The sequence below is a fragment of the Abramis brama genome, assembly GCF_963993115.1.
Source record: "Abramis brama genome assembly, chromosome: 4".
In the NCBI taxonomy this organism is placed as follows: Eukaryota; Metazoa; Chordata; class Actinopteri; order Cypriniformes; family Leuciscidae; genus Abramis; species Abramis brama.
This window is the reverse complement of record NC_139966.1, coordinates 51055639-51080481: the sequence shown is the minus strand read 5'-3', so window position 1 is coordinate 51080481 and position 24843 is coordinate 51055639. Positions and strand designations below refer to the sequence as shown.

The 24843-nt window shown below is 39.1% G+C and overlaps 1 protein-coding gene across 2 annotated transcripts in view; it reads left to right on the top strand.

Moving 5' to 3' along the window:
• The first annotated feature begins 3129 nt into the window (after positions 1-3129).
• Positions 3130-24843, top strand: part of kcnd2 (potassium voltage-gated channel, Shal-related subfamily, member 2) — a 109443-nt gene continuing 87729 nt past the window's right edge. Inside the window, exons 1-2 of one of the 2 annotated variants that reach the window (XM_084111065.1) lie at positions 3130-3586; positions 3852-5040. In XM_084111065.1, coding sequence (XP_083967191.1) covers positions 3929-5040 — 1112 coding nt within the window. In that variant the 5' untranslated portion in view covers positions 3130-3586; positions 3852-3928. The remainder of the gene's footprint in view (positions 3587-3851; positions 5041-24843) is intronic. The other variant, XM_084111066.1, reaches the window with a different exon arrangement.

The window sequence follows — 24843 nt, the reverse complement described above, 5'->3', positions numbered from 1 at the left end:
CCCTCTGACTTTAGGAATAACGTATAAGGTAAGGTTTAGGGGTAGGACAACATTTTCAGACAGAAATGATATTCCAGGATCAACAAAATATGTTTTACTTGGCAAAATCACGGTGACAGAAGAAGTTTTTGAAGAATGTTTCTACTGTTTTTGTCCATATAATGAAAGCCAATGGGGTCTAGAATGACATGAGGGTGAGTAAATGATGACAGAATATTAATTTATCATTCATATGAAGAAACATATATTTAGTCAGGTGTGCCCTGCCCAAATGAAGACCTTTCAATCATTCATTTTGATTCAATGCAACATTCCTGCAGGCATAACATGAGCAGCAAAATAATGTTTGGCCTGAGAGAGAAGTTGAACATAATAAATGTTGAAAAGCTCCACATCGACCGTGCAGAATTTCAAATACACTGATCATTCATTTAAAGTCATGTTCAACTCCCATGCATGCTGAAACAGCCCTTCTGATGTCCTCGTAGTCCAGTCTCCAATGATAAGGATCATTTCTAATAAGCATGTCTCTGTGGTTTGACCTACAGCGTAAAGAGTTTGAATAAAGATGTTCCTTTTCATTTTCTGTATAGATTCATAAATATATCTTCAGCTGTGGTCTGACACTTATACCGGCCGCCGTGGGCCGATGCAGCACATCTAACCCTAGCTCAAAGGTCCATTGCAGATTCAGAGTGTTATCCCAGAGGTAAAGTTAGATGTTCTAGATTTCAACCGAGGCGCGAGTTTTGTCACGATGAACTGTAGGGGTGAAGATTCTCCTGAGTGGCATGCAAACGCATGCATCAACACTGTCGGGTTTAGCTCACGGGACTGAAATAGATGTGACTGGTAACCATGGTGACATCAGCGCCTGTCATATTTTGGCGCCGTTTCTCTAACAACCCGAGGCAGGGAAATGCTCTGAACAAAAGTCACTAAATTGACTATGATGGCGCAGAACACTACTATTCTGGTTCATTCAGTTTAAAACATAGTGCGTGGTCACAGTACAGAATGCTCAAATGAAGGAATCCTGTTAGCTTTGGAAATGAATTAAGTTTGCCATGGTGTGGTTTTGTGAAAAGGCGAGTGTGGGTTGCCAGTGACATTCATAAAGCAGATTTGCTTTTCTTGAAGGAAATAGCAGTGCTAGCAAGGCAGCAAGAGAAAAGTTCTGTTTAATTAAAATACTGAATCATTTTGATGGTCGGAAGGTCAGAGTATTATTTGGAAAGAATTATTAACTGGAAAGATTGTATATAAAGACTGGAAAACCAGTCCCAGCAAGCCTTTGAGATCAAAAACCTCTCTCTCTCTCTATATATATATATTTAAATATTTTTTTTTTTTGGTAACATGTTGAGAGGTTAAGCTTGTTGAATGCATATACAAGTTGATAACATGTTTTCCTGCCATGAAAGGGTCCAGATAATGTTATTTCTTGTAGATATCACAATTTTAAGAAGTGTTACTTTTACTTTTAATCATCTAGTATAAGGGGTGAGAAATCTGGGACAGTTTAATATAGCATTTTTGATCCTTAAAATTAGTTTATTCAGTGCTGTTAATAAAATGCTGCTAATATTATATTAGAATATAGTTCATCTAACATTTCTAATCAATCTCACAAAAATAGACATTGGAAAATAAATGAATATTTAAAGAAATACAAGACCAGGCGCAAATTAATATGCAAATATTACGATTATTCTGCTTATTCTGAGATTTTCTTCTTAATTTATTTTACATTGAACATTTTAAGTTTTAGTAGGCTATAACTAAAAACTAGATGAACAGAATGTGCATTCTGTTGTTTGTGCTGAATTGCAAAAAAAAAGTGTGTGGAGAATATTTAAGGGTTATCAATGCAGATCTGCATTTTAAACACTGTAATAAAGGGGAAAGAGAGAAATGATACAAAACCTAAAGATAATGGAAATTGGCTATTACCACTCGAATCGCGTTAGCAATAATCAATAAGGCGGCAGTGCAACTGTGGTTTGGTCGCTGTCCATGGTACTGAAAGAAAATCAGTCCCAGCAAGCCTTTGAGATCAAGAACCGCTTTTTCTCTCGCAACATTTAATCTGTGATGCGTCTACGTGACTAATTTGGAAGGCAATGGAGAAGAGGGAGGCCCTGCGCCAGGAAATTCATCACGGGGGCGCGCAGACAAACACGCATGGCGCTCTGAGCTGCCGCAGCTGTTTTGGTTCACTAGCTGAAATCAATTTTTGGCAAAGTCGATTTTGTCAGAAGCTGCGCCGAATGGGATATTACCTCAGAAATCACAGTCCTGAAGGATAAATATTAGAAATTGTTGTCCGTTTTTGTCTGGATCCATTCGAGTTCTTATTTCAGTGAAGCGATTTTGTTTTAAGTATGTAGGATATCTGAAAAACTTTTGTCCGTCGAATAGATGTCAGTGTGGATTAATCACATGATTTGCCAAATTTCTTTTTCTTATATTTGAATGAATTTGTTTTGTTAATGCCCCAGTCGACGCAGTTCCTCACAAAATCACACGGCTATAATATATAAAACGAGCATAAAAAACTTGCCACGTACAGCATTTTTCCTTTTATCGACTAAAGCATCCTTATTTGTCATTGACCCATGTATAGAGAGCTGCAACACAGATAATCGCATTTTGAGCTTGCTGATTGTGATTGTCAGAGCAAGAGACCTTCACATGACTCGAATCCATTCGCTCTTACAGGTCTGATCTTCCCTCACCTCTGAAAACTGTCTCCATCTAGCGGCTTCCCCCACTGCACATCTAGCAGCGCTGGATGTGTGAATCAATAACCTGAGACGTGAAAAAATATCCGCAGCGCTTTGCCCCAGTCTCTGAGCTCGTCATTCAACACTTCACTGAATGCAGAGAAACTCTGTTGAATAATAATTCAAAGAAAGCCAATGAATAACTTTACACAATGCGCTATATAGGGTTTATAAGAGAATCAAATGCTACAAATAAGCATTTAAACGTAACACTACTCATGGCACATTATGCACCATTCACACAGGCTGTTACATTCATTTGTGTTAACCGATGCCCGTAGCACGTGACACGCCTCCAATGCGCCGTGAGCAGAAGCAACTTGGGCTCCACCGCAGACTCACAGATCTTCATCGGTAGCGGATGAAGCAACTTCCAGCGAATCATTTGTTGCGGGTTCACTTTTTGTTCTGGTTACAGGCAGACCCTGCGGAACAGTCCTCGGCTCATTGGATTACATTTAAGAGAAGCGGATAGGAAAGTGACATTCTCTGCTTTTGAAACACCGAGCGCGCACTCGCCAGGGTGGTCTTCTCTTCCTATGAAAGGACCACTGTGGCAGGTTACTTCAAGAGCGTCAGTGTGAAACACAGAAGCTTTGACCGGTAAAAAGGATGTCCTTGGACAACGTGAATCATCTACCTGACTTCTAAACTTGTTGCATTTGCTCTAGAACAGATCCGAGAGCGCATTTCGGATACTTATTTGTGCGTAACGGCAGAACAGCGATTCAAAGTGGACTGTAACTGATGATCTGTGTGTAAAAACCTGCACTTTTGCATCAAAATCCATTTATGAGGAGGTAAGTTGTTTCTCTTGCTCATGAGCAATAGGTTACATAGTAAAAAAAAAGGTCCATTCTCAGCCAGTCGTGTTTGACCGAAAAGGCGGTATTTTCATGCATACATACACCACCATTCCATTCTGCGCTCACTGTAATTCCACCTTGTCATTCGAATGCTTTGATCTTGATAAATATTATGGCTCACTGTGCAGTGTTCTGCTACGCGTGAGAAATAGTCTCCCTTGAACTTTACATCAAGTAATTGCGCATTGTGTCTCTCCAGATGTCCTTTCTGTTCGTGGCGGATCTGTGAGCGCAAAACCTGCTTCAGTCTCACCGGGTCGCGCACATTGGGTCAGCATGGCAGCCGGAGTCGCCGCGTGGCTACCGTTCGCGCGCGCCGCGGCCATAGGATGGATGCCCGTGGCGAGCACCCCGATGCCGCCGCCTCCACGGGAAAAGAGGCGAGGTCAAGACGGCCTGATTATCTTAAACGTCAGCGGCACTAGGTTTCAAACTTGGCGGAATACTTTGGAGAGGTACCCTGACACCTTACTAGGAAGCACAGAGCGCGACTTCTTCTTCCACGAGGAGTCCAACGAGTACTTTTTCGACCGCGACCCGGACATCTTCAGGCACATCCTCAACTTCTACCGAACCGGGAAGCTGCACTACCCTCGCCACGAGTGCATCTCCGCCTATGACGAGGAGCTGGCCTTCTTCGGCATCATTCCTGAGATAATAGGGGACTGCTGTTATGAGGAGTACAAAGATCGCAGGAGGGAGAACACGGAGAGGATTCAAGACGATGAGGAGAACGAAAACAGCAAGGACATGGTGCCGCCGGATATGTCGTTCCGCGAGACCATGTGGCGCGCGTTTGAGAACCCGCACACGAGCACCATGGCGCTGGTGTTCTATTACGTCACGGGATTTTTCATCGCCGTCTCCGTTATGGCCAACGTGGTGGAGACGGTCCCGTGCCGTAGCGAGCACAACCGGGCAAAGGAGATGTCGTGCGGGGAGCGCTACGCCCTCGCGTTCTTCTGTTTGGATACGGCCTGCGTCATGATCTTCACTGTTGAGTACCTGCTGCGTCTGATCGCCGCGCCCAGCAGGTACAAGTTCGTCAAGAGCGTCATGAGCATCATTGACGTGGTGGCCATCATGCCTTACTATATAGGCCTGGTCATGTCGGACAACGAGGACGTAAGCGGGGCCTTCGTCACCCTCAGGGTCTTCAGGGTCTTTCGGATTTTCAAATTTTCGCGGCACTCCGCGGGACTGCGCATCCTGGGGTACACGCTCAAGAGCTGCGCGTCCGAGCTGGGCTTCTTGCTCTTCTCGCTCACCATGGCCATCATCATCTTTGCTACAGTCATGTTCTACGCAGAGAAGAGCTCCTCCTCCAGCAAGTTCACCAGCATACCGGCGGCTTTCTGGTACACCATCGTCACCATGACAACGCTGGGGTGAGTCGATGTTGTTGTGATGCGCAAACTTAGGGAATGAGCTTGTGCGCATGATCTTCTGTCATGACTGCTTCAAAGCAGCCCTTTTACACCAACGCGTCAGAGAGGTTGAGCTGGAGATAGAATACATCAAGGGCAGGGGGAGATCAATAAAAGTGAAATAAATCAAAGAAATAGACTCCCTCTAGACTGTCTCTCTCTTTTCTCTATCTGGCCGGTGAGACAGGCCATCCTTTACTGCCTCATTGCTGGAAAAGACAAGACCCATAAAGCTATTTTATTTTTATTTTTTCTGCAATATTTAGTGCCATATGCACACACATCACAAGTATAAAAAAAAGTTTTTTATATATATAAAGACTTTTATGTAGTTTATATACTTTTTATTTTTTATTCTATTTTCTATTGCAGCATTAATAATAAATAAAATAATAAAAAATGTATATGATAAACTAAATACTTTATGATGTATTTTACTAAAAAATAATAATAATAATAAAAAATCATTTTATTGTATTAATCTAGTTTTTATATACTATATACTGTATTAATATAAAATACAATATGAAATATATAAAAACTTTCAGCAAGATGTTAATGAACATTGAACATGTTAATGAATACCACAATCCTGTGCAGACAATGAATACACAAGTGAGCATGGTGATTAGAACATAAATCGGCATCAGTTTGGCAGCTGTGTGAATGCCAGTAACAGTTTCTGACAGTTTAGGGAGTTACATTTTAGAGTTTTTAATAGTATTTCTCTCTTATATCTCTGAATTGAATCACTGTAAAGGAGAAAGTGTATCTGTCATATGACACCTCGCCAGTGTCAGACTGAGCACAGACTCTTCCTTCCTTTGGAAAGCCTTGCTTTTTTATAACTAACCATCCTCAATGTGCCTTTGGCAGAATGTTGTAATTTCCACACAGTCAATGAACACACAGAGAGACATGGCTGATTCATGTGACTCTAAGCACTGAAGGCGATTACAATAATGCATTCCCTATTGATGTGTTATTTATTCATTAATCCCATCACTCGACACCTCAGCATGGCTTCTCTGAGCCTCCCACCTGTGCTGAGCGGGTGCTCTCCATGGTGCTGAATCTGCCCTCTGCATGTTGCGGTCGCCCCACGGCTGCACTCTGCTGCTCGGGAGACGACCAATTCTTTGCTGGCGGGCCGACACGGTCCTGATTCACACTCGAGGGGATTAATCAAGCCGCATGCTCCAGTACACATCCCGTGCTTTGATCGGCACGCCTTTGAAGTGCATTACTGTGTGTGTCATAACGTGCATTGCGAGCGTCAATCTGACGCCTGCACCTGGCTGATATGATGCACCTTCCAGACGTAAATATGATCGGGAATCTTTTGGTTTTGAGGTTTTTAGTTTTGAATTAGGTGTTTGGGACTCGTTTTATACTCTAGTTCAATAATGTGTGGTTCAGAACAACTGTTGGCTTCTCGTTATATATGACTTCATGTCTGAATATACTCTTTGACATACTGAATGTGACTAATGTTGTCTTTGAAGTCAGAAGTTCCTCCTTAAGACACCATGAACCTTCAATAATAAGAAAATGAGGTTGTCAGAGGTTGTGCATGTTCTTGTGATATACAAAGAGTTATGGCTCACAGACTTCAATTCATTCCCATTCCCCCTCTGCTTTACTGTCAGGTCTACATTGTCCTATAAAGAAAATATGAGGTTTGGAGACAGCAGGAGTGAAGGGGGGAAAAAGAGATCCAGTATGAGTGAGAGAAACGTCTTATTGTGTGCAATTTGTGTCCTGCAGTTTCTTGCCTGTCAAATCGGATGACATCAATGAGAAAATGAAATTACGGGCTGACGCTCAGCACTGTCTTAATGTTAGGAATGCAGTGTGTGTGTGTTTGGAAGAGATGATGACTTGTTGGAGCCAGCTGGTTATGAACTGTCTTCCAAACAGACCCACAGCTGCAGGGCTTCAGTGATGCGGCCCATATACTCATCTCCTCTCTCTGCAGGCAGGCATGCTGTTCCTCATTTCAAATTTTATTGCATTGCCTCAGTGAGCCTATCAAGAGGAGCACGCAGGGGGGCTGTCGCTACAGCAGAGATCTGACCTGGCAAAGTCGACTTCATCCTGTGATGAGCAATAGCCAAATCTTGGGATGTCAAATCGGGCTATGCCTTGAGACCATTTCATGTTTGAGTGACCACAGTTTGATCTGGAAAAAAAAAAGTTTCACGTTGTAGATGTCACACAGAGAGAGTGGGGTAAGGAGAAACCTTGCCTCTTAGGTTTGAGATCTCATCCTCTCTTTGTCTTTGTCTTGCTTGTTGAGTTCATCCATTACCCCTCTGTCATGTCTGAAATCTCATTCCCTTCCCATTTCTCCTTAAACACACACTTGAGTGAGAGGCCAGTCCAGGCATTGCTAAACGACTTTACCTGCACTGATTGAACAAGAGCCTGGCTCTGTAAATGTATGCATCACTTTTTAATGCCTCATTTCCCAGACTGGATGACAGGGATGGATCCGTGGTTCAGAGAGCGAGGGAAGGGATTTACACGAGGCGGCTGCTTTAGATTACGTGAACCTGCTTTTGAGTTTGGATTACTAGTAATGAAGCCATGTGATGTTCCTTTACCAAAGTGCAATTGAAGTCTGAGAACATTTCGACTATCAGCAAGGTTTTCACGCTTGCTAGATTATACTCAACCCTCAGGCGTCTTCAATCTGTCTGCATGAGAATGATTGAGAATTTTAATTATCCGTAAAGATAGCCTCTATCGTGCAGAACTCCGCATAAGATACCTGAATGCCTCAACCAGATTTAGCCCTCAAAGTTTTGGGTATATGCACCAGAGACTGCTGCTCATTTCGGTCTCATTTTGATATAGATAAAGTGACTTCTTTTATCTCTGGCTGTGCTTAAAGTATGCATAGAGCTTTACTGCCTGGTAATGTAAGATATGCTGGTTATCTCCCAATTGGCGTAATATCATGATGGTGAGAACAGAACTTGCATTGATATTCTTTTAAACCTGGCTCAGAAGTGCCAGAGATATTTATTCAACAATATGTCATAATGTTCACCTACAGTGAACCATGACATACCTTTAGCCCAGGGTTGTCCAATTCTGCATCTGAAAGGACACTTTCCTGCATACTTTAGTTCCAACACACCTGCATGAAAGTTTTTAAAGATCCTAGATACCTCGATTATCTGGTTCAGGTGGGAGCTTAACTCCGCTGGACTGTGGCCCTCCCGGAGCAGGATCGGATACCCCTGATTCTGACTCATTTGGTGAAGAGACTGAACAAATCCATTAATTGACTCTAATTTGAGTCAATTAATGCATCAATGTTCAGTCCTCACAGAGTTCTGCTCTTCCCAAATGGGAATGCGCCTAGCAGAGAGGGAGGAGACAAGGGACGGGATGTGACTTTGGTTCACAGCACGAATGGCCTCCGCTTCACTGGCCCCTATCGCCTCTTTAATGGACTCATTTTCTGGCATAGGCTGATTTTGCCCAGCTCAATTAAATCAGCAGCATTTTAATTGGCTTATGCACTGTCAAACGGGATCTATTAAGTGAGCAGCTGTCAGAGCTGAAGACATGCAGATATGACTATGAGGGAGAGTGAGACCGGTGAAGAGGGGTAAATACATCAGCTTTAAAGCGCTCGGGTACAATGATAATGTCTTGTAAATGAAATGCCCCCATGATCCTCCACACAACCCATCATTCTTTTCACTGAAATGCACTTCTCTCGGTTCATTCTCCCATCTTCCAATCCTTTTTCATCCTCTCATCCCCCTCCTCCTTCGGGGTTATGAAGGCTCATAAAGAGTCCTACGGAGAGGTTGTAAAGTGATTGATGGAGTAGCTTGGAGAGTCTATTAAACTCTCTGAAGTCACCCTGCATCAGGTCAATTAAGGCCAGAGGCTTCAACGCCCGCCAGCTATGTATCCCCTCCCCAGGATGTCACACAGAACGATGTTCATCGTGGTCACCGCGGGTTAAGCAATAGGCTTAATTTCTCCTAAGGGAAAAAATCATAAGTTCATAGTGCATGACAGAAGAGGCTTTGGTGTGGTTTTCGACACTCTGATCAAAGCGAAAGGTTGGATCTTAGAGAGGTCATGCCTGCAGGGTTGTGGTAAGGTCAGGCCATGGTACAACATGTGAAAGGGACTCATTATTGTGTCTGAAAGAGCATGCCGGTGTGGGGTTACCCTGATTAGCACACCTTGATCAGGCATCACACAGCAAAAGGACGGCCCCAGAGAAATGCAATGGTGCAGGTTTATTATTGATGATCCCGGGCCTCTCAAATGCGTCCACCTAAGACACAACTGGATGCCTGTAAAGAATTAATGCCCCTGTGCTGGTGGAACCTATAGTGCGTTGTAAATGATCCACATGACACAGGTTACCGTTAATTATTGTATTTTGTTTAAAGAAAAGCACAAACCAAAACAGAATCTATTCACCTCCGTCACTCTCCCCACGAATGCAGGGTTTTGGAGGAACATACACCCAGACCATAACACTGGGCTCATTGAAGGGACAGTTTATCCTAAAATTCTGTCATCATTTACTCACTCATGTTTTTTCCAAACCTGTATGACATTGAACAACCCCAATGGACCCCATTGACTTTCACTGTATGAATGAAAAGAAACTGAGATCTTTTGTTAGACAGAGTCATACTGGTTTTGAATGGGTGAGAAAATGTTTCCTTTTCGGGTACTATCCCTTTAAACACTTTAGGTGAGAAACACTGTTTGAGGTTGTGCAATTGGCCACAACGAACTTCCTCTGGCTTGTTCAGCAGACGGTCAGTTTATGATCGCTGCATTCCCCCAATGTAATAAGTACACTCAAAAAATGAGTGTTTTGACCATTTTTTGTTTCACAGATGTGCATGACATGTTTCATGGCTCAAATAGGAGCACAAGAGAAACGCTGTATTTGAAAGATTTACACAGTGGCACAGCCAAGGGGAAATAAAGAGCCCAGAATGAGGTAATTAAAGGCTCTTTGTCATGTGGAATAACCCCTGTGGTGTTGCTGTAGAGGCGCTAACTCTATTCATCCATCCATTTCATACTCGCACTATTACTCCACACCGAGAGGCTAATTGGACTACCGTCTCTCTCCTTAACTCTCGTTCTGTGTCTCCCTCTTTCTCTACCATACTTTTTCTTCCTCATCCCTTCCTTTATTCCACATTTTTATTTGCTTTCTCTCTCTGTCTTTGTTCTGGATACACTCGCCTTCTCTGTGATAGTTCAAACACCATAAAAATGCATTGAAAGTGGAACATGCTCTCCTCAGATGGCTGCCTTTAATCACATAAATGTAATGGACAGAGGGCTTTCTTCCTCCACCTCTTCCTATTAAGTATTTTTAATTACTTGGCCAGTCTAAAAAAAACAACAGTGGTAGCAGTAATGGTACTGGCATTAGAAGTTTTAAGCACTTTAAATCTAACACACACGTCTTGGCACACATCAAAACTTTGAAAATCAAAATACGCACTTGTTCAGTGGTTGCTCGAAATGACAGATATTGTGAGAGTGAGTGTAATGTAAAACTTCAAAAGTATAGACCTTTTTTCCCCAAGATGATTAATGTTTGCTTGAATGAGATCCAGGATTGAGATTCTGGAATCAGATCAGCTCTATGTTTAGACAATTTCACATCCAGATACAGGGGATTAGTGACACTACAATGTTTAGAAGTTTCACTTTTTGTTCCCCAATCCCTACTAAGGTTTTTTTATTTTATTTTTATTTTAGACAACTAAATTTAACCCTTCACTAATGTCTAATATATATATATATATATATATATATATATATATATATATATATATATATATATATATATATATATATATATAGTTTTTAACCCTTAATACCCTGTTTCATATTTTAGACTGTTCAAACTTGACACCATATATCTTTGGCACCACAATGCAAGGTTATACTTTTGTCACAAGAAAAAAGGGGGAAAATGTAACCACACACTTTCAGATCATTCTTCCACTCAAGTCCATATACAGACACAGCCTCGATCCCCCATATTTGCTAGATCCAACATTGTATTAATCTGTCAATCAGAAGCACAATCATAAACACAGAATTCTTCCCTGTTCCACTGCTCATCTCCTCTCATTCTACTGTACGTGTCTGTTATCTTCTCCAGGTCATGACTGATTCGATTTGTGTGCAATTAAGATTGTGGACTCTTGCTATTTCCTATTATGTTGCTCTCTTTGTGTGTGTGTGTGTTTCCTGTGTAGTGTTCTGGCCTGCACTGGACTAATTGAATTAACGCATTCGTCTGTGTAGCGCTTTCTTTTTCCTGTCTCGTTCTTGTGCACGTCCATTCTCTGTTATTTTTTCATGAGTAATTCTTTTTAATAAAATAATTTAAAAATTCATGACACCTTGAGAAGTCCTGGATGAATGTGATGATTTGATCCTCTGTGTCGAAAACGAGTGAGCGAGAGAGTGTGTGTATTTTCGGTGAAAATAATAATGAATTGGCTGAAATTCAATAGGGAGCTGAAGTGTTTTGCTAAAGCCTGCTAATACCGTACAAGAGGCTCATAAATAGCAGAAACCGACTGAAGTGGGGTAGTGAATACAAATTTGGCCTTTCATATGGAGATCTCCTGTGATAGATGGACGTGTCTTCATTACAGCCCTACTGAATAGTGTTTAAAGACAGAAGGAGAGACGGCCATCAGTCTAGAGTTGGCTTTTTGTCAGTGTACATTGATTATGCCTCACTAGGTACAGAAGAGATGACCTGCTGAAACTGTTCTAAAACCGTCTTTAACTGCTTGCAAACATGCTCGCAGCATGCAGAAAGACAGGAGAAAGACAAACTGAGAATCAATGAGCCTGCGGTATCCTGTGTGCGTGTGTGTGTGTTTCTGAACTCAATCCCTTTAGACCTTTTACCTTGACCCATTTTCACAAAATCTTTTCATGCAATGCCACAGATGTTAACTTTGCTGGATGATATATTGGAAATAACTAGATTTTTGCATTTTCCAAAGAAGCTGTGAGAGGTGCAAAGCCGTTGTAGGAGGTAGCCAGGTATTTAAATATATATCAAGACTATTACAAGCAATTTATGTCAAAACCTGTTCGCCAGCTACAATGCCTCTAGTACAAACATTGCAGGATGAGCTATTAATATAATATTACATTTGAGATATAGTAATAGAGACGCTTGCCTTAAACAATTTTCAGTTTTTTAACTCGTTGACTCATATGTGTCATTTAAAAGCATATTTCTTTCTTAACTGACCTTTGAATGCTGACTTGATCTTCTTCTTGAACTCATGTGAACATATAGCTGGAACAGGCTGAACGTTGCTCGTCTGTTTGGAGTTTGTGTTTCGTTCATTGCGTTATGTTATTAGGCAGTTATGATCTTCCGGTAGAGAGATGCTGTACACAGATCACTTGCATTACATTTTTCCCTGTCAGTGTGAATCTGAAGAAGGCCGGTGGGAAGGCCATTTGTTGGTCTTTGCGGTTTGGACTCAAATGGAGTGAATCAGTAGGTGGACGCCATGTAACTGCTGCAAGTCAGGCAGAAAACTAGGGGAGACACTGATTTTATGGTTTGTGATACAAACACTCGAATAGGCCATTACACACCTTATAACACACCTGTCTCTCTTTTCCTTATTGTCGCCTTATTTTCCCCCATTTTTCTTCTGTTGTTCGTTTCTTTGCTTTAAGGCACAATAAAAAAAAAATTCAGCTCAAATTGGAGCACCCACAGATTGAAAAGTCTAAATGCATAAATCCCTAACATTTCCCAATTTAGATTTACTTGCCGGTCTTGAAGCAATATTCTGGGTTCAATGCTACAATTGGACACGTTAGAATCTGTAAAAACTGTGTTGACAGTAATGCAATGGACCATTCCTGGAGTTTAGATTAAGACATTTTTCCCATTTAAAAATGTGTTACTTGAGCTTTAAAGTTTCGAAATGGTCCTTTTAGCTGTGCCACTATAGTTCTTCCTGTGGGTGTTTTTACAATGATAACAGTCTAGTGACCACTGACCAGGTTTACTTTACATGGTCTTGACTGCAATCCAGGAAAAAAATCAGCACTAATCACATGTTCACGTGTTTCATGTTGTTGCTACACTTTACAATAGTGAGTATTTTAACTTTTTGACCTGTTCCCTATAGACTTTCACTGTAAGTACATTACTGCACACATGGTTGTTTTGTTTCTTTGTACAAACTAAAGGATGAGGTGAAATTATTTTCTGTGGCAATCAACAGATGATGTCATTAATTAAATTGTATTAAACCTGGATCATTCCTATTGGATATTCTTTAAAAGAAAGTACTCAGAGGAATGTTCTATATCATTCCCTATACCTCAAGATAACTTTAGTATGGGGAAGCGCACACAGGAATACTTCTCAGGTGACTGGGTTCAGAGAAACACAAGCTGTATTGGTAAACTAACAGGTCTCATTACATTACGGCTCAGTGTCCTGAACTTTAAACACACGCTTCATCATCTTTGACATTTAAACCTGACACACATATCTAATATTTCCTCTGAATCTAAACAAATACATTTGCTGTTTACATGTTTTTTTATTGAATTAGAATTGCATTATAGATTAATCCCCAAAATGACATGATTTTAAAATGTTTATGGTCAAACAAAGTGCATTTTCTTTGATATAAAACCATACAGATTTAGTCTTTACATTTCTAATGCTCTAATTTGACAGTAAAGATTCCTGCTGGCGTGAGAGTGACATTTCTGACCAATCACATGTCGCCTTAGAATGATGCATCGGAACAGCCCATGAGAGATGGTGAATTATTTGATCAAGTGTGTTTTCTAGAAATGCCGTTAGCAAAGCATTTGATACATCAGGTATTATTATTTTGAAAGTGCAAAGTCGTCAGATTGCTTCTGGAATTGCTTATTTAGGTCCAATCGAGCGAAGAATGTAATTTATTTAGCGCTGATACAAACTGTTGTACACTGTCACCTGAAAATCAAGCTAAAATTTAATCCAGTGTTTTGGTGTATATTGAGAAATTACCGACTGAGTAAATGCTAGAAGCAGCCGTGGATATCTAGGTCATTGAATTTGACGCTCTTGTTAACTGTTTCGGGTGTCCTCCTCAGTGTCCTGTACTGTAGATATAGTGTTGTCGCTCCAGTGAAGGTAAACCGGTGAAGATGGACAGCTGAGGTCAGTGTGGACAGAACGACGGTAATCGGAGAGCGACAGAGAGAAAGGGGGGGAGGGTGTCGTTTAGAGTGTTACATGTGACCATGACACATCACTGGAAAACACAGAATCTATTTACCATTGACTGCCCTCACTCTGCTTCTGTCTTTTCCCCCGACAGGCCGTAATCACTCCGCTCACACACATCTCTGATGCCGTGTTCAAATATACACACCTGCATTCACAGGAAATGCGCAGTAATGAACTACCAGTCAGGAAGATAGAGTGTGCGGTTGTCTTGGAGGCAGTGGTGGTCAAACCGCATTTGAAACCCTAAAATACGGGACGTGTATGTGCTGAATGCTCGCAGTTCCTTGCGGACAGCACTTTCTAAATATGTGAGGACAGGTCGTGCTCTTTAATCCAAGATTGGTGAGATGGAAGATGGCGAGAGAGAACAGGAAGTGCGGACTGCGGTGGTGGCCTCATGTTTTAAACATCGCAGCCATTCTCTTCACCGCCTGACATTCAGCAAACTCTCCGTCTGTCCGGCCTTGATAGTGTCTCCCGCCAGGACGATCACTCCTGTAAACTAATTATCATACGCACACATGCATGAATCACCTTCAGAGGATTTCTTTTTTTTGCAAACGTTCACTCACACAGTGCTCTATTTTATTCATTCTCGCTCGTGATTTTGCTGAGGCGTAGGGGCCAAATAAATGTTTTTCACAAGAAATATCCGCAAACTTTTTGAGTGCTATTCACAGTAGTGCAGTAATTAAACTACGCGTGTGTGAGTATGTAGTAAACAATGTGTAATTAGAAAGTTTGATGTTTTCAAAGAGAAAATCTCTGTTTTGGTTTTACCCATTTCCAATCGCATCAGTCTTGATAATAAACGACATGCTGCATAGGGAAGCTGTGTGTGTGTGTGTGTGCATCACTTGAAATGAATCTGCTGTATATTTTGCGGCTAATGCATTACGCTCGGTCGCTGCCCTCAGCGCTCACAGAGTGGAACTAAATAGTGATGGTTGTTTTTTTTTTGCTGATCTGTATGGTATCCATCAAACTGAGAGAGAGAGAGAGAGAGAGAGAGAGAGAGAGAGAGAGACTGCTGTGATCTAAGGGAACAGTACTGGTCTTTGAGGCTCTCTTTGTGTGCCAATTCGACCATTGGGGAAAGCAGCCACATCTGTCACATATTTGATCTAATAGTCTACATTTTCAACATTCTGCTCTCATTAACAGTATTTAACCTATTAAAAAAGTTGTGCACCCAGGGGCAAAGCAAGAATTATACAGTAACTGTATATATTTATTTATTCATCCCCCTTCCTTTTGGTGAATAATCAAGAATATAATCATTATGTCCCAAACATCACACCCCCCTCATGTTTTTGTGCATTTAATATATATATATATATATATATATATATATATATATATATATATATATATATATATATATATTAAATATAGTTATATTAATAGTATTGTTGTTATAAGTAGTAATAATATAACAATAAAGTTGTATAAGATATTTTATATAAATAACATGCTATTTCATATTGATATAAATAGCAAGAGTGTTGTTGTTCCTAAGAGCCTGATTGTGAGTGTGATAATGCTTTTATACAAAGGTTCAGCAAGTTAATAGTGAGTAACTTAAATTTTAGACATAATATTGCCAGTTACTTTGTCTGTTTTTGATCCACCATCAAAAACAGCTCCAAACAAAGCCACATTAGAACCGTTGAACATCTCTGAGCATCAAACATTAGTGGTGTTCCTGAAAAAATCAAGGTTTTTGAACAAATTATTTGAATCAATAACTCACTCATAAAGGCACTAGTTTCATTTGGGAATGCAATCAGCATTTTCAAACGAATCGATGGCATGAATGATTCAATCCCAAAAAAAGTTTTGTTCGAAAGTTCGAATTATAGTTTTCGAACTAATCTTTTGAACGTATGATTCTGACCTACTGGTGTATCGATGTGACCTACAGAAAGAGTTAGGAAGAGACTGATTCATCAATATTAAATAAAAATTTTCGGGTAACACTTTATTTTAAAGTGTCATTGTTACATATGTTACATGCAGTTACTATAGTAATAACTATAAATTGTGCATGCAATTAACCCTAAACCAAACCAAATCCTAATCCCTAACTCTATAGTAAGTACATGTAGTTACTTAATATTACTCAGTACTTAAATGTAACAAATAAGTGTAACAAAGACACCCTACAAAGTGTAACCTATTTTTAACCTAAATGAAAACAGTTAATTTGAATGTTACCAAATAAAGCACATATTTTACCTGACAGATTCTTTATGCCCTGATGTGCCCCTCGTTGCCTGTTTTCAAATTTACTCTCTTATATATTTATTTACAGCAAGAACTGTGATTAATGTGTATTGAAGGTTCTGACTGGTCTTACACCTGGTAGATTCCGATTGGCTGGTTGTGGATGGTTGTAGCTTTGTATTGGCTGAGGGAGAGATCATAGCTGCTGTTATTGGCTCAGGGTTTGTGCCATTGTGTGAATACTGATGTGTATGTGTATGTGTGTGTGTGTAGGTATCTGTGCTTCAGTGCTTTAGCCCACACAGCGTCTTTGAGACGACTCAGCCAAAACGGGCTCAAAACAATTTAGCTGAATCCTCGATACGCCTTTTAGATACAAGAAATGAAATAATAGCAAGACTGCCAGGGATCATTGATCCACAGCCGGCTGTGAATATCAATGAAGTACCATTACACAAAGATAAATACGGTTTCAGAGTGTTGTGGCGCACCCCTCGCACACATAAAAGCACTCCAGCTTTTAGATAAAAAACCAGCAGACTGAAACGCGGGGTGACATGAAAGCATTCGTGGGAAACAGGTGGAGCTGCAGTCCCTAGAAATCAGCAGAAAAAATGAGCTCTGGATGACATGGAGACTCGAGTTTCTTACAGGTGAAACCTACAGATGAAAACCAAAGCTGCAATTTTTAATTAGAAGAACTGTCTTTACCCAGAACGTCCTGGATCTGATTTCATTAGAGCTCAACTGTTGGGTTCCAGAAAGAAAAATCCCCTTTATTTTGCCCAAAGAGATCACTTTTTTTAATGGTGCTGTAGAAACCTTTCAAGAAAAAGCTATTGTGTGCTTCTGTTGAAGCCATCTGTCAGCGTTAATTCAACTTAATTTCTACAGAATCATGTTTAAAATAGCCCAATTCGAATGATGAACTATCCACTGATAAGAAATCTGTGGCAGAAACCTCAACAGTTGCCACTGTATCCCATGAAGCATTGCAGACAACGTAAATCCTCCACTCTTAAACTGCCTATGTATGTGTATATCTTATATAAAATGTAATACTTATAATACTTAATCTAATACTAACGTAATATATATATCTCATGCAAGTAATAAAATGCTATTAACAATACAATCATGCATAGTTAGGTTAGTAAAATAAATGAGCTTATCATAAAAGGTTCTCACTGAAAAACATTTAAGGAATTATTCATACCCAGTCCCTCTTGTACGATTCTCAGTATTCCCTAATTGGTCGTGTTCGTGATTACCTAATTTACTAATTAGCTGAGCGTGTTTTACATGTGCACTCTGAGGGAGTTGATAGGAAGGAAATAAAAGTTGTATCTCTCTTTATGTGCAGTCACTGCAGGAGACCGCTTCTGAACAAACTTCTGAGGCCTGAAATGAAATGAAATTTTTTCTAAAATTCTAACTGGATAACAGTATGGGGATTTTCAGTGTGAGTGTCTGTGTGCAAATGGTGGCAGAGGTGTCAAAAGAAGTGAGGAAAAATTCATAGACGTGTGTGTGTGTGTGTGTGTCGTCAGTAGAGGTTGATGTAATGGTTTTATAATGGATTTAGAGCGGTCACGCTGATCAGCACAGGATGACATATTTAAATGTCGCGCACTCTTCTCATCCTTTGCTGGAGATGAGGCATAGAAACAGATGAGGGGAGAAAGCGAACGGATATTTCACCACTGTCACTCTTCACTCGCCATTTCTCCTGCAAAGCTTAGACTGGATTTACGGTTCTCTGAGAGAGCTAAATCTTCATTCGAGTCTAATTTCAAGTCGTTACTGTTACATGACAGAGAGGGCCAAGGCAAATATCACCTGAAACGAATGGAAGGGAAAAAGAGCAGAAGGGAGTGATAGAGAGGCTGGCAGAAGGTATCATTTGGGGCTGGCTGTGAGTTTCTATAAACTCTGAAAAATAAAATGCTATTTCACATACTTCAACTTAAAAACTTTTTTTTAATTTTTAAGTAAAAGAGAGGCCATTAAGAAGCCTCCGCAAACTTCCATGCAAACTTCCATGGCTTAAAATGATTAAAAATAAAGCAAAACAAGCATTAAAGTGTGTGTTTATTTAAAAAAAAAAAAAAAAAAAAAAAAAAATATATATATATATATATATATATATATATATATATATATATATATATAAATGAAATATATCAAAATATATATAAAAAATGAAAAATGTAAAACCAAAAGAGTAAAATATACATTTAATATTTTTATGCATTTAATATAAAAAAATTCCCTTTCATTTACAAATTTATTTCTTACTTTTTTATACATTTGCCATAAAAATTTAATTTTTGGCCATTTTCCTCTTTTATAACTAATGTATTCCATTAGCAAAAATAAATTGAAGGGAATTGAATTATTTTTGTACATTAAATATTTACTTTTACATTATGCATGACAAATTTACAGTAAAATACATTTTATATTTTTATGCATTTAGCATTATTTTATTTCTTATTCTGGACAATGGAGGGCTGTGGAGTCAAAAGTTGAAAACTATTGTCTTAAGAACTTTTTTAGTTTCCATGATTCTAATCTAAGGAACATATAATGCGTCCAATTAAATTATTATTGTTTTTTGAAATTCCCCTAGGAACCATCTAGCCAACTGAAGAATGGTTCTTGATTAGAAGAGGGTTCTACCACGTCTGCATATTAATAATCCTAATGATTGAGACATGCTGTGCATGTTTGCGAACACGTCCCTGCTGTTCCACTGGTTGGCGTTCAACGAGCTGAAAATAAGGGAAGTGAAATATGAAATACAGCCAGCCATCTCTGTAAATCATATGACTGAGATGGAAATGAGGGGATAAGAGAGAAAGAGAGAGAAGAGAGTCCTTTGAGACAGGTAGATGATGACGCTACTCTTGATCAGTATTTATGATCACGGTCACAGCGTAGCGATCTCAAATATAAACCCATTCAACACACACAGGCAAACCGCGCTGAAGTGCTGACGACAAGTAAACAGCCCGTTGCTGTATGCAAAGATGTGAGTAATGAGTTCTAAAGGACAGGAAGAGCGGAAATGGGCCAGCCCGGCGTTTGATGACTGGGGTAATGTGGCACAGGAAGTGATGAATATATCGGTGGGCACCATTTGGCACGACTCAGCGCTTTTCTCCTGACGCAGGTCTTTAAGACAGCCAGATTAATGAATCTCACTGAAATTAGATTAAAGACTTATAGCCCTCGTTTCTCTCCGGAACCAGACACGACGTCTTCTGAAATGTACACACGCAGATAAACGACAGATGCGTCATGGGTATTACTCATGTTTTTGCTCTTTATCTGGAATGTCACTCCAGATGCATCAATGTTTTGTGCTGAAATGTGACATTTCTGAACGGTCAAAACTATATTATTTGTGGAAAACTCCATTTACAGGCTCTATTAGTCACTAACAGCAGGGGAAATTGGCTTCGGTTGTTCTCGAAAGTGCGGCGTGTCAAATTTGAGCATGTTGGAACCGACATTTGCCTTAAAAAATGGACAAAAGTACTATTTAATATAAAATGAAAGAATGTATTTAATCATTTTTTCCTCTCTAAGACTTATTTATGCTATTTTGGCAAAAATGTATTGAAATGTACTATTCTGATTTTTTGCATTTATATATTTAATCGTGACATTATGCATTGGACAAAAATGAAAAGATTTGCATTTAGCATAAAAAAATATTTATAACTTTTTTGATTTACATATTTACTTTTTACATGTGTATACATTTTGCATAAAAATGAAAAAAGTCAAACTAAAAGAGTAAAATATACAGACTAATTTTTTTATTAGTCTGTCATTTTACTTTTTACATTTAAAAGTAAAAAAAAATCTTCCTTATAACTAGTTTATGCCTTAGCAAAAATAAATTGAAGTGTATTATTTCGTGTACATTTTTGCATTTAAATATTTAGTTTTACATTATGCGTTTGACATACAAAAAGAGTAAAATTTACATTTTATATTTTTATTCATTCAGCATAAAAATATTCGTTATTACTTTTTAAATTTTTTATGCATTTGGCACAATGAAAAATAAAAAAAAGTCTCTTACATTTTTTATGAATGTTTTTTTTTTAACATAATTTATTCAAACGAAAAATGTAAATGGCTTAAATTTGCTTTTGTTTTACATTTTTATGTATTAGTCTTGTTTTTTTTTTTTTTCATCTGGAATGCAGATTCAGATGCATCAATGTTTTGTGATGAATGTTACATTTCTGAACAGTTAATACAATATGAGTGTGTAAAACTCCATTTACAGACTCTATTAGTCACTAACAGGAGGGAAAATTGCTCCGGTTGTTCTCGAAAGCGTGTCGTGTCAAATTTGAGCATGTTGAAATTGTGCAGGTCCATTTATTCGTGGCACACGTCGCAGGTAAGCAACTGAAGGCTTGTACGCGGCCATACGTGAATGGAATACAGCAGAGCGGGATTGAATCTCGCCCCAAAACGCTTCTGATTTGAATGCAGCAAACAGCCACTGCTGCACACACACTCGAGATGAGCTTTCAAAAGTTGAGGTGTTCAGGAAAGCAGAGCGAGCAACTCTGAAGGGGTGTGTGACCTTTAGCTTGCGCCACTTTTTTTTCCCTGCGTGCGTCTGAAGAGCGAGGTGGAGAGGAGCTTGGATGAGAGTACCACTGGGATATGACATTTCTCATTCTTTCAGTTTGGACACAGCAAGGCTCTGGCAGAAAGCGTGTGAAGAGGAGGGTGGGATTCTGGAAGGATGCCCGCAGATGTTAACCCTCACCCGGGGACTGGAAAAACACCCCTGTGGGGGCTTTCTGGACGAGGTCCGATTGCTTTTTCAGACCACAGTCATTACTAAACCACTTACATTCTGTATTACATTAACTCCATCCCTCTCGCTCTCTCTCTCTCTCTCTGTCTCCACACCCTGAGACCAAACAATACAACTAGAATGTGTAGCATCCTCTGAACTTAAAGGGATAGATCACCTTAAAATGAAAATGGTTGTTTAGGCTAGTCATCGTTTGCAATAGTTTCAGTTTTATTTTATATTTTCCCGGTAGAGAAGTTGCATTCACATATTTTTTATGTACATTTTTATGCATTTGTCATTAAAAGGTGTTAAATTTACACATTACATTTTTATGGTAAAAGTCTTTTTGTAAAAATGTTGCATTTGGCATAAAAATGAAAAGGGCATGTTCTTGCATTAAATTTTTTTAATGCATTTGACATAATGGACATAAAGTTAATTTTTATGTTGTTGTTTTTTACCCCCCCCCCCCCCCCCCAAACACACACATTTTTTTATGTAAAAGTAAAGCGAAAAGTACTATAAAGATGACCTTAAACCTAACAGACTCAAACTTTTTTCAGTATGTGGACTTATGCGTACTTACAGTGTACTAACCTAAAAAAGCATTAGCTAATTTAAGGGTAATACATGGGTTAAGGTTTAGGGGTATGTTCAGGTTTAGTACCTATTTATTACCCTGTTATTGCAATTACCATAAAACTACATAGTATGGACATGTAATATGACTGTAAAATAGAGTGCAACATTTGTTTTCTCCCTGTCCAGAACCCCATTCTCGACCGTTTAAAAACTGAAGGCTGTGGTTCCCTCTGTGCCAGCGACTGCTCACTCTCTCACTTTCTATTTGCACTTCCTGTACGATATTTTACAGCACTCCTCCTACAAGTGCCTCCTAAAATAGTGATTTTCCAGTTCTGTGCAGGACCTGGCCTGTTCAAATCAATCCTGCACAGAGCTTTTCCAACAAAATCTCATTACTTATGTTGATCCTTGAGCTCCATCTTCTCAATGTGCCCTCCAGAAGCTCGCGTTCTGCGAGTGAACGGCACCTCGTGGTGCCATCCCAAAGAGGCACAAAATCACTTTCATGGACCTTTACCTTGACTGTTCCACGCTGGTGGAATGACCTGCCTAACTCAACTCGAGTTTCAAGAAACGAAAGAAATCTTTTTCGTCAACACTTGACCCATTAATAGCACTTACTAATCTATATATCTATATATTTTTTTAAATCCTTGCTACGTGTACTGTGCTAGACTAACTGGGACTAGTCACGGCACTTGCATATTGTTTCCCTATTGTTGCTTTGATTGCTTTTATTGCTCTCCTTGTTTGTAATTCGCTTTGGATAAAAGCGTCTCCTGAATTATTAAATGTAAATGTAATGTGTTTTTAAAGCCGAGCAAGACGCGGCAGATAGAATCTACTGCAGTTGTTTCAATATGAGCTTTCCAACAGCGCTGACTCGTCACTTGCTTGGATGTGAGTGACAATCTTTTTTAATGAAGATTTTGAAACCGCATTCACGGTGAGTATTTATTCATTTTTTGACATTTTGTCTCCATTTAACAACCAGAATTACCACCAGAACACCTCCAAAACCCCAGCGTTGCATTGAATATTGAGCAGACACACTCGTCAGCAGTTGTGAGTGTGTTATGCGTGTGTGTGTGCATGTAGACTAAAGCATTACAAGCACGGTTTATTTAGTACTTCTCTCTGCATGATCTATCATCATCATCATAATAACCACATTGTTTATGGTGATGCTCTCAGCGTTCATATATTCAGGCCAAGCGCTGGATGATGCATCTCCCAAACTTCACTCTTCACTGGGCAATTACAGTCCGATCTGGTAAGCATAACTCACCGCAAAAGGAGCCACTGAAAGGCTCTTCATTTGCGCTTGATTTGGAGAGAGAGTGAGATGAGAGTAGGGAGACTGGGGTTGGTTGGCACAATTTCAATTTGTTGTTGAATATCTGTGGTAGAGCAAACATTAAAAAAGCTAAAAATGTCTGTAGTTTGAAGGGAGAAAGCAAACCAAATGAAAAATATAAAATAAAAAGTGTTATTTTAGTATTATTTATATACTGTTATTGTATTTATTAATGTTTTAATGAGCTTTTAATCTTTTTAGTTTTATTTTAATTTTATTTTAACTTTTAGTTATTTTGATATCTGCATTATTAACTGGTTATCTGCCATTTTTATTAGTTTTTTTAGATTTCTATTTCTATTTCATTTATTTGTAAGTTTTATTTGCATTAAATTTAGAACTTAATTTATTTTATTTCAGTTAGTAGCCAAGATTTCAAATTTCGTTAAAAAAAATTATTTCAGTTTTATTTCAATGAAAATTATTTAGTTGTTTTAGTTAGTTAACTATATATATATATATATATATATATATATATATATATATATATATATATATATATATATTCTTTTATAATGCATTATTTAATCATTTGTAAAAATCAATGGAGAAACTTAAAATAGAAATATTTTTACAATTTTGATTTATTTGATATGTTTATATATCACACACAATCTTTTACAACACTATACACATTATACTAATTTTAATCTTAGGTATATTAGCTTATAAAAACATTTATTTGACAAGTTGCCCTCGTGTTGACGTGTTTTGACTATTTATTATCTTTATGCATGCAATGAGCGTCAAGAGGGCAAACAATAAACTTTTACATGTTCATGGCAGCATCCAATTATAGACCGCAAATGAGAAATAAAGCATGTAGTCAACCGACCCCAGCCTCCTCTAACCAGTCAAACAGAGTCTTTAATCAGAGCTCTCCGCCCGGCTGCAGCGTGGCAGGCGCATCTCTAAGGAAAGTAATAAGACACAAACACAAACTCTCTCATCGGCCTTTATCTTACCCAAGACAGCTGGGGGATTTAAAAGAGCCGCAGTCATTGAAATTCGTTCAGCTGTGCACTCACACACATGCAGGTATGCACTGGTTTTACTTGGTACTGAACTTTCTACCAGGTCCACTTGTGGAGACCACTACCTCTGGTGCTTTCAGTTACCCTGGCAACAGCATTTCCCTAATAATCCCCGCCTTCCATCACGAGAGAGAGAGAGAGAGAGAGAGAGAGAGAGAGAGAGAGAGAGAGAGAAGCTCTGTGATAAAGGGGGAACAATGCACATTCTTTCATTCAGACAGCAGACACCCATTTGTATTTTTCTAGTGAAAGCGAATACCTACGCAATCTCTCTAATAAGGGTTTATGAGATCGAGAGAAAGAAAGAGAGCAAGAAAGATGAGTCCTGTAGAGGTTCAGGGTGGAGATGTTTTCTTACGACCCATAGTTTCTATCTGTAATAAAATCACATGCATTGCATTGTATAATGGAGCCAGTGAACATAGTAAAT